Source organism: Egretta garzetta, unplaced genomic scaffold (assembly GCF_000687185.1).
Source record: "Egretta garzetta isolate BGI_Z169 unplaced genomic scaffold, ASM68718v1 scaffold372, whole genome shotgun sequence".
In the NCBI taxonomy this organism is placed as follows: Eukaryota; Metazoa; Chordata; class Aves; order Pelecaniformes; family Ardeidae; genus Egretta; species Egretta garzetta.
The window spans coordinates 236,411-247,089 of NW_009258889.1; the positions used below are offsets into that span (position 1 = coordinate 236,411).

The 10,679-nt window shown below is 58.0% G+C and overlaps 1 protein-coding gene across 1 annotated transcript in view; it reads right to left on the reverse strand.

Moving 5' to 3' along the window:
- NLRC3 (NLR family CARD domain containing 3) overlaps positions 1-10,679 on the reverse strand; it is a 19,073-nt gene that overhangs the window by 7,580 nt on the left and 814 nt on the right. Inside the window, exons 2-6 of the mRNA XM_035889697.1 lie at positions 4,840-4,975; positions 4,043-4,191; positions 2,784-2,860; positions 1,047-2,731; positions 707-793 (exon numbers count right to left, since the gene is read on the reverse strand). Coding sequence (XP_035745590.1) covers positions 707-793; positions 1,047-2,731; positions 2,784-2,860; positions 4,043-4,191; positions 4,840-4,865 — 2,024 coding nt within the window. The 5' untranslated portion in view covers positions 4,866-4,975. The remainder of the gene's footprint in view (positions 1-706; positions 794-1,046; positions 2,732-2,783; positions 2,861-4,042; positions 4,192-4,839; positions 4,976-10,679) is intronic.

A 10,679-nucleotide genomic window follows, 5' to 3' on the forward strand; every position in this document is an offset into this window, starting at 1 on the left:
TGATACCAGGGGTTACCCCGACCCAGGTGCAGGACCTTGCACTTGGCCTTGTTGAACCTCATGAGGTTCACACAGGCCCACCTCTCCAGCCTGTCCAATGAGTGAGGATGAGTGAGCAGAGGAGAGCCACGGAGGGCATTTGGTGGATGTTCTGCTTTCTGTTCTCCTGGGGTGGACGCCAGGCAGGGGGTTGGAAGGACAGGGTGGAAGGGGAGTTTCTAGACTCAAAAATCCTTCGTGTCGTGAAAAGGGAGCTCAGATCGCAGCATGGGGGACGCTACATGCAGCCACGAAGAAGGGCAGGGAGGTGGGGAAAGCGGGGACCCATCTGCCTGGGGCGATGCACCTCCCTGCGTGGGGGTCGGGACCCCATCCCCTCCGTATGTCAGGTGCTCTGTGCAGAGCCTCTGGTGTCCAGCAAACAGCCGCGACCTCGGGAAGCAGCTTGTTGGGATAACCCATGGATTTCTACACAAATTTTTAGGAACAGCGAGGAGGCAGCGGTCCCAGGAAGGCTGGGCGCACCGTGAGGACGTAGGGGTGAGGTCACCACGCCTGGGTGCAGGAGATTGTGTGAGGCTGTCCTTGTCACCAGGCACACAGTGGGAGAGACCTTCCTGGAGGCCCCTCACCCTGGTTTTGAGGTGCCCCCAGCTCTGCTCCACATCCCCAGGAACATCCCTGTCTGCCCCGAGCCAGGTCCCACCTGAGCTTCTGGATCTGGCAGTCCTTCACGCTCAGCACGCTGCCCAGCAGCTCCATCACGTTGTCCTTAAACTGGTTATTGTCCAGCCTGGAGAAGATACAAGGAAAGAGCGAAAATAAGCGTTTGGAGAGCAAAGTGAAGAAAGGATTGGCCTCCTGTGGCATCTGCAGGTGGAAAAACTCAAGCAGAGCAGCAGAGCTGACCCGGTGCCGTCCCCAGGGCAGCTCTCTGCCGATGGACAGTGTTGGTGGGCCTAGGTCTCCCATCGACACTTGGGATTTTGAGTTGCAGCCCGGCCATCCCTGCTTGCTTCTCCCGGTGCAATTCGACTGGGACTCACCTGAGGTTGTGGCAGAAAAGGAGCTGGGAGAGCAGGCTCTTACAGACGTTGTAGGTGAGGCAGTTCGAGAGGTTTGTCTCCTCCATGCAGATGTCCGAGACCTGGAGGAGATAAGCCAGGGCAGAGCAGTTCACGGGGGTGAGCATCCCGGCCAAGCTCTCATTCTTCATTGCTTCTTCCACAGTCTTCGCGATCTCCGTGTGCTGGATTTCGTACAGGCAGTGCATGGCGTTCACTGTCCGCGAGGAGATGGCGTAGTCGGTGTTCAGGCAGCCCTGGAGGAAGCTGATCGCTTGGCTCCTGAAGCTGTTGTGCTCATCCTTCACCAGCAGCCACCCAGAGAGCAGCTTGTTCACCTGCGGGGAGAGGAGCCCAGAGAGAAAGCGCACAAAGATGTCCAGCTGCCTGTCTTCTGCCTGCAGCGACCTCTGAACAGCGCTCTTGAAGTGGTTGAGGAAGCCCAGCTTGGGCCAGGACATCCCACTCTCCGTGAAGAGGTCAAATATCGCCCGCTTCGCAGCCGTGTAATAGTAAACAGCCGCCAGGAACTCCTGTATGGTTAAGTGGGAGAAGTAGTAGGCTGTGAAGGACTGCATCTCCTCTTTGAGCAGGAGCCGACTGCACAAGCTGCTCTGCAGCAAGGAAAGGTCGATGCCGTACGCCTTCATGTCCTGCTCGTAAAACACGTATTTCTTTTTGAGCAGCCCATAGAAGGCCAGTCTGCCCAGGCTGCCCACTATCTTCTTGCTGTTGTTCACAGCCTGCTCGATCCTGAGCGTTTCTCTCGGTTTTTCCGGCCAGTCGCTGCTCAGAGCCATTTTAAAATAATAGGAGTAGATTTCTGACAGGGTCCTGGGGACAGCGGTGGTTTCCTGGGGTTGGTCGGTGCTATTTTTTAGGTAGTAACCGATTGAGGAGCCAGAAATCCAGCAAAAGCCAGGAACGGTACACATGACGTGTAAGGACCTGTTGGCCCTGATGTGATGCAGGACTTGGCCGGACAGGTCTCTGTTGTCAAGGAACATCTGGTCCAAGAAGTCCTTCATCTCAGCAGCTCTGAAACCTCGTATTTCTGTCATCCGGTCCACGAGCCCGCCGGGGATTTGGCTGGCTGCTGTTGGCCGCGATGTGACCCAGACAGAAGCCTCCTGCAGCAGGTTGCCACGTATGATGTTGGTGATCAGGTTGTCCACTTGGATCTCCTTTTTGGGATCAGTGCATACAACCGTGTTGGAAAAATCCAAAGGAGTCTTGAACTCATCCAAGCCATCAAGGATCAGCAGGGTCCTGGCGGCTCCTGCTGAGATGCAGTTCGGCTCGGTGATGTGAGGGAACGCCGAGCAGATGAGCCTCTCGGCGGAGAGCTTCTCGTAGGTGTTGAGCTCCCGGAAGGTGAGGGGCAGCACAAAGATGATGTCCCTGTTGATCTCCCCCTTTGCCCAGGTGTAGACAAACAGCTTCACCAGTGTGCTTTTGCCGATCCCGGCCACGCCGATGGTGACAGAGATCCGAGGTGGAATGCTGACCTTGGAGAGAGGCAGGAAGAGCTTCTCCAGAGGGATGCTCTTGGATACGTTCCGTAGGCCTTTGGTGGCTTCAATCTGCAAGATGTCATGCTCCTTCTGCTGGATATCGGTCAAGCCTTCCACCAGCAGCAGGTTTGTGAGTCGCTGGAGGGGACCCGTCTCCAAGCCGTTCCCATAGTAGCTTTGGAGGGTCCTCCGCGGCGTGTGCAACCAGCGGGGGGGGCCCCGTCTCCAAGCCGTTCCCATAGTAGCTTTGGAGGCTCTCCAGGTGCTTCTGCACCATGGGTTCTGCACAGAGAGAAATGAAACGGGGGGGGGAGGAGGAAGATGGCAGCCACGAAAGCAAATGAGAGACGCTGCTTCAGTTTTCTGCCATGCCCATGCAGAGGGGAAACCGCAGGGAGCCCTTACGCCTGGGCAGGAGGGTATGTGCCAGGGCCCGGAGGGCACTAATAGGCTTAAATGGCCCTGGCCAGCCTCACCCATTGGTCCAGGAGCCCATTTAAGCTCAGTCCTGGGCCTTCAGCCCCTGCCTAAGCTATGTTTTAGGAGCACTTGTATACAGCTCCATCGTGCCTGTGCCTGCTATGAACCTTGTTGATCTGGACCTTGACCTTGGACCTCATCTCTCTGCATTTGCCTGGTGACCACTGGACAGTGTCTGCACCTGGTTGCCGTCACCGGACCTGATCCTGACCTCTGGATTGACTGCCCGGCTTGACCTCAGACCTGCCCCATCACCGTGGACTTGTCTGATGAGTTGGACTCTTGGCTGAACCTGGTGACCACCTCTGAACCTGTCCTGCTCACCTGGCTCAGGTACCACGGCCCCCGGTACAGCATATTTAAACCCTCCAGCAAAGGCTGGACAAGCAGGGGATGATGCTGTGAGAGATTCAGAGCAGATGCCAGCCAAGGCTGGAGCCTTCCAACCAGGAGGGAAACCAAGAAAACCTCTCCTGGCAAGAGGGTTGGGCAGCCACCAGCAGATGGGGTCAGGAATTCCCAGCCGTCCTCCTCCTGCCATCCCCCTGTTCCCAGCCCAGCTGCTGGGAGTGACTGGTGTGATCTGGACATTGAGGACATTAAAGACTCCTCGGGTTGCCCAGAGAGGTGTGCTGAGGGCAGCAAGGGGCCTGGAGAAAGGTCCCTCTGACCTGGCAGAGAGCCCTTGCCACCCCCTGGCTGTGTCCTTCCCCAGCGGAGACCCTGCAATGGCACCATCACTTGCATGGACGCTCCCATCGGAGCTGCCGACGCTGCCCAGCTCTGTGCACCTCTTGGGGTGCTCCAGCAAGCACCCACAGCCAGGACATACGTGCAGACGCCCCTCATTGGGTCCAAAGTGGACTGCCTACCATAGACAGTGAGGTGAAGGTAGAGCTGGGAATTGGTCGTCTCGATGAAGCTCTGCAGGGACTGGGAGGCGTAGCTGCCCTTGCCAGCCAGGATGTCCACCACCACCCTCACCTGCTCGGGCAGGGAGCTCGCCTCCTGTGCCCGGCCAGCCTCCTCCGCCGTGAGGAGGTCCAGCCTCCGCAGGTAGCAGATGATCTCCTCCAGGAACTGCGGCGAGATGGACCTCACCAGCTGCTTGCGGTAGCGATTGATCCAAGCCTCTGCAGGAGAGGAGAGCAGGAGAGTTGGGTCTTGCGCAAGCCCTGGGCATGTTGCTCAGGGGTGGTGGGGAAAGGCAGCAGGGGAGCACCCCGGCTGGCTCTGAAGGTAGCAGGGGGTGAACCAGAGCCCTCCAGAGCGACCTGCCAAATTCCTCCTTGAGATGGAGCCATCCCAAAGGCGTGGTGGGCTGCTTTGGTAGGAGCTGCTTGGTCAAGGCAAAGCGAAAAACAAACAAAGTGAAGAACGCAATCGTGAAATTACGTTTCCTGCTGGAAACCAAGCCCATGAAGAGATAAAAATCTGAGCAAGCCCATTTATTTCTCTTCAGAGCCAGCCATTCCCCCTGTGCCTTGTCCCCAAGCCCTTGGACCAGGAACCGCTGTCAACCCTCACACCTTGGTGCCCCACCTCGTCCCAACGGGCTGCCCAGGGAAGGGGTCGAGTCCCCACCCCTGGGGGGATTTAAAAGCCGGGCAGATACGGTGCTTAGGGCCAGGGTTTAGTGGTGGGATGGCAGGGTTAGGGGAACGGTTGGGCTTGGTGAGCTTAAAGGGCTTTTCCAACCTCAACGATTCCATGATTCTATGATTTTTGAATCCAAAACTCCACCGAGCTGTTGAATCTCAGGCTGCTCTGCCACCGCTCACCTTCCATCAGAGGCCTCCCGTGACATGGGCGATTGCTGGGCGAGGAGCGCTGTGTTGGCAGCAGCACGGCTGTCCCATGGACCACCCTGGCCGGCTCACAGCGTCTGTCCAGGCTCCTCAGCCTTTATCCATGTTCCTGGTGGAAGAAGGGGAGAAGCATCAGGAGCAGCACAGGAGGAAGCCCACCTGGAGCTAACGTGGTGCTGACTGTTGAGCCATTCATCAGCTTTTGGCCAAGAGCAGAGCCCCGGGCACCGTGGTCCTGGCAGGATCGGCACCGTGGACACCACAGCACCATGGACACCATGGATCGGCACCGTGGACACTGCAGCATCTTTGCCCAGACCTCATGTGCCACAAACTCGGTGCCTTTACCACCGCCACTTATGCCGGAGCCTTTCTCGGGCAATGATTGCTTTAATTGCCCCTGTGCCACCCGTGGCCACCTGACGAGCACCCGAGTGCCACCACTGTCACCGGAGGGACAAGCAGGGCTGAGAACCACTCGCATTTTCCTTCAGTGTGTTGGGAAGGAAGTCGTGGGGCAGCAGGCAGAGCGACAAGGAGCCTGTTTCGCTTTCGAACCCACCTCGCCACCGTCCGGCGCCTCCGTCAGGGCTTGCTGATCGTGGCCAACACCACATCCTGTTGCAGATCTCTGTAGATGCTCCACTTTCAGCAGCGCTGCTGAATCGTCACCCAGAGAAGGAGCATCTACCTGCTTGCTCCCTTCCCCACAGCTGCTGCCAAACCACACAGAGGGCTTAGCGTTTTATTTTTAAGAAGTGTACCCGCTCACTGAGTCCAACTGGGTTTAGAGCAGAGGTGGAAAGGGAAATGCCCCCCTGCCCGTGAGTGCTCCCGGCTTCACCTATGTTAGCAGATGGCACCATGCTACGGCCTCTCCACCAGCCCCAAAGTCATCTCCGGGAGCTGACCATGCCCAGGGGGGAACTTCTCAGCCCCAGGGACTGTCTGACCACAGCAGCAGTGCAAATGCAGTGCCCCAGTGCCTGGGCCCGTGTCCTTTCCTCGCTTCCACCCAGCCCATGGGATGCTCTACATCCATGCAATCACCCCATCCATCCTGCTCAGGGGCACTGCAAGGAGGTCCCTGCCCACAGGCAGCGTTGCCATTGCCCAAACCCACACCTGAGTGGGACGTGGGCACCGTGGGAGCTTCGGTGGAGCCCCACCAGCAGGTACAGGTAATGCTCGCTTTGCTTGGTCAAACCCAACCTCTTCCAGGGAGAAAGCACAAACGTGGCTTGACCAGGGGAACTTGGTGGAGTCTCTGGTCCATGGCGCAAGGTTAAGGTGCTTGGGATATCTCCTTTGCAGACTTTTCCCTTCATCCTCCTGCCAGGAGCTCTATGCTGAGGTTTATTTCTCCCACAAGGAAGGACAAGGGCTCAGCCACCAGCAGCAGCCCAGACGTGCAGATGGTGGCCGGGCTGCAGGAGGGAGGCCCAGGCACAGCATCACCCAGAGCCGAGGCCCTTGCAGACCCCGCTGGCTGGACCTCTCATCGAGACCCTTTCGCAGCGTGTCCTACGGAGCGGGGTAAGCGTCCAAGAGGCGCTGGGTGACAGAGCACCAGCCCGTCCCCGCCTGCCATGATGGTTTCACACATAGCTTGGAGAAGTCCTTGTAGGGGTGGGGGGTGCTGGTGTAGCTGGGTCTGAATCCACAACCTTTCCCTCCAGGAGAGGAACACCCCGGTCCTTCCACTCTTCCTTGGATGCCCAGTTATGACCCCCGGTTTCAGAGGTGGCAGAGGTCCATGTTCCCCCTGGCAGTGATGGTGGCCCCACAGCAAAGCCATTTGCTCCCCATGGGGAGCAGCAGGGCTGCGGCAGCAGCTCGCCTTGCCCTTCACGCCCCAGGCAGTGGCTCGGTCAGTGAAGATACCATAAATTAAAGGAGCTGGGTGAGCAATTCACAGCGAAATTTTCACCCTTTGATGTCTTCTTGTCTCTAACTGGCCTGGAAAGTTCAATTAAGCCTTTGCACGCAACAGTCCCCCGGGTGTCTCATCTTTGCCATGCAACCAAGAACGCAGCCAAAACGCAAGGGGGTTTCGCTGCTTGCAGCGCTGTTCCACGCAGCCCTTCCTCTGAAACACGGCTGCCGAGAAAAAATCCCTTTGATGGGGGAAAGCCTGCTCTAACGCCGGAGGTTATTTGGTGGTGCCCGCCAGAGCTACTTCAAAATGTGATCCCGCTGCTGGAAGCCAGCAGCCGTGGGTCAGCTCGTGCAAAGGCATCTGGCCAGGGGAATAAAGCGGCAGAAGACATAAAGCAGCAGAAGAAATAACACAGTGGCTGCGATTCTTTTCTGCTTCTGGTAGAAAAGTTTCAGGTGCAGCTCTGGGACCACCCGGTGATGCTGGAGGCTGCATCCCAGAAGGGTGAAGGGCGTTATCTACTCTTGCACAAGCTGTCTGCAGGGCAGACGCCCGTCACAGCCACCCTCGATAACACCTGCAGAGATCCAAGGTGTTTCCAGGATGTGACCCAGCCCATCCTGAGGCTGCTGGGCTGAGTCCTCTTCTGGAAGCGCTGCATTCCCCCATGCCCCAGGCTGGAAAGCGGCGTCCACATCCATCCTGCATGCACGGAGCTCATGCCCCGGGTTTGCAGCCATCGCTTTGGCCAGGATCAAGCAGGGACGAGCGCTCGGGATGAGCCCCACCAGCAGCTGGAGCCGCGGTGACCCAGCGAGGGTTTGTGTCTGCCCTTTGCTGCGTCCCCAGGGCACTGGGGTAAGATGCTGAAGGGTGGGGAGGCCACCCAGCCGAACCATTGAATGGCATCTGCAGGCCCCAGGGAGGGAAACTGGGGATTTTGTTGGCAAGAACTTGGCCTTAACGCTTTTGGGGTTTTTTTTGCCTGGTGTGGTCCAAGAGCCCAGCCCAGAGGAAAATTCTCCCATCTGAGGATGTCCAGTCAGCTCTGATGTGTCCTTCCAGCAGCTTCCATCCAACGTCCCACCATGCATGCGGTGTTGCTCCTGGAAGTCCAACACGGACCAGAAGAACCTTGCCAGGGGATCTGAGATGAAGGGACGGGCCTGGGATGGCCACAGCCTGAAGGTGGCTGGAGGTAACAGATATTTACTGCCTCTCTGCTCTACCTGGCCTCTCAGATCATCTTCCTCCTGCCAGGAGGTGGCTTTGGGTTTCATACAGCAGCCATTCCCCCTGCCCCAACCCAGACAGATCCATCACCCTGTGCTTTGGGGATCTACTGAGGACTCGGGGCTGCCCCGGGCCAGGAGCTGTCGTGCCACGCCGGGCTGCGGCGCTCAGCAGTTGGAAACCTGTGGTCATCGCCACCCGGGGGCTCGTGGGGAGAGTCACCAGCAGCGCCAGGGGACACCAGTTAGCACCTCGAGCGGGGCTCTCCAGCCGGCAGAGCCCCGGGGACCTGACCTGCTGCAGTGGGCTGGGATGGGGCTGAAGGGTGCCCAGTCTGCATGGGCACCAAAGCGCTGGACAAGAGCTCCTGGATGGCCACAGGGAGCCAGATGTGGAAAACATCAGGAAATGGGCTGATCTGCCCCGGGGGGGATTTAAAAGCCGGGCAGACGATGTGCTTGGGGACAGGGTTTAGTGGTGGGATGGCAGGGTTAGGGGAACGCTTGGACTTGGGGATCTTAAAGGGCTTTTCCAACCTAAACAATTCTGTGATTCTATGATTTCGGTACGTTAGAAAGCTTTTTACATGAATTAATGATTGCGCCGTTAACCAGGCGCCTGAAGGAGCAGAGGAATGCCCGCTCCAGCACGGCTCCGTGCCCCCAAACACACAGAACCCCCCAGCCCAGCCGCTGCTGTCTCCGCGCCCCATCCCCGCGGGGTTCGCCCGTGGAGCCAAGTCCCCAAAGGTCTCCAGTGTGGGGTGACGTGTCCCGGCGCAGCTGGAACCCCAGCAGCACAGCACCCATCTCACGGCTGCTCTCCCTCCCCCAGGCATGGGAACGGAGAGAAACCAGCGCCGCGAGACCGTGCCACCACTTCCTGGCACGCCGGGCTTCCTCCGGCGGATCAGGGGCTCCCTCACTAACACACCCTCGGGCCTTCTTTTTCTTTCTCCCATCATAATCCAGCCCGAAACGATCCCCTTTCGCAGGTCAGGGAGCTGCACACAGAAACGTTGGCCGAGCCAACATCTCCAGCCATTCCCTCCCTGAACTGAGCAGGTCCTGAAGCCAAGACGCAGGCTGCCACCTTTTGGCAGAACCAAAAAGATTTCACATTATTAATTGATGTTAATTGAGCAAAGCGATGAAGTATCTTCTGCATTAAACCCCATTACGAACTCGCAGATTTGCAGGTAATTCACTTACCTAAGCTTACCTATGACTTTCAAAAGTAGTCTTATTTTTTGGCTTTGATCTGGAGTTAATGCTAGCAAAATTTACTGCAATTACAGAGTGACCCCCTATGCCAAATCTAACCCTTACCGGGTTTGGGTTCGGGTTTTTTTTCCCAACCAGAATAACAGGACCCAGACACAGCGGGAGTTACATAGCAAGTCCTGGCGGCGAGGAGCCGTGAAGGATCCCCAGGCTGAATACCAACATCCCAACACCAGATCTCACCAGGAAAAAGCAAAGAGCAATCTATGGGTACTTCCAAACAGACACAAACGAAGCTGATTTCAGAGAGAAGGTCTCTTGCAGGGGGTGCCGCTACGCCTCGCAGGCTGCAAAATGAAGAGCGATGCATTCCCTGAGCTGATCGTGCCCCCAGGACACTTCACCACGGACATGCAGGCAGCTGATTGAAAAGCAGATCCTCTCCCTCCCAAACGGCTTCTGCCCTTCTTGCCTACGGGATCTCAGAGCATCGGCGTGAAAATGGGGAACGAGCTGCTGCCAGCCCCTGCCTCCAGCGCCAACGGAGGGGATGCTGAGCTCGGGGATGCTGAGCTCGGGGATGTTGAGCTCGGGGATGTTGAGCTCGGGGATGTTGAGCTCGGGGATGCTGAGCTTGGGGATGCTGAGCTCGGGGATGTTGAGTTCGGGGATGCCACTCACCCCCAGCTTTCTGGGCTTGCAGAGCATCCCTCTGAAGCCACAGCTTCGGACGGCCGCAGGCGGTCGTGAGTTCTCAAAAAAGAAACTTCTGTGCAACGTGGACATCCTTTGCGCTGAGCTCTGCCCAGGCTGCCCCGAAGGGCCTCGGATAACCCTTCCATGCCAAACCCCAGGTGCTGGTGATGTCTCAGGGGCACCGGTGCTCCAGCTGGTCCTCCCCCCAGCAGTCCCATAGCTATAGGAGGCATCGTGCCCCTAATGACCTTAGAGTGCTTAAATAATTAAGCCTGATGCACTGAGGCAGTCCGGCGTGCCTCAGGCTCCGTGCCCACGCCAGCGTTTGGGTGCACGGCCACATGGCCCCCCGCTGAGCTCCATCACCTCCACCTGGGCCCTACACAGCGTTGGGGGATCCCCTCAGAGCAAAGGGCTGAAGGAGGCACCGGCTGCAGCGTTGGGGGCCTCGGTGGTGCCGTTCCCTGTGGCTGAGCTCTGGGAAGGCACGCTGAGCCCGCTTCCCAAAGGGGGACGCGGGGGTGCAGCTCTGGCCTTCAAGGTCCATCAGTCTGGGACTGCCAGCAGTCCCAGGACCCTGCCTCGCTCTTTGGTGCAACTCTGCACCGTGCTGCGGGCGAGGATATCGCTGATCTCTTCCTTTGCTATTTGCGGTCCACATTGGGGATTGCTTTGGATGGTTTTGAAGTAGAATGAGTTCAGTAAATAACGTGGAGGCAGAGGTTGATGCTGCACAAGGCGGAGAGGCTTTGCGCGGGCAGGGCAGCCTGCCTGCAGCTGCC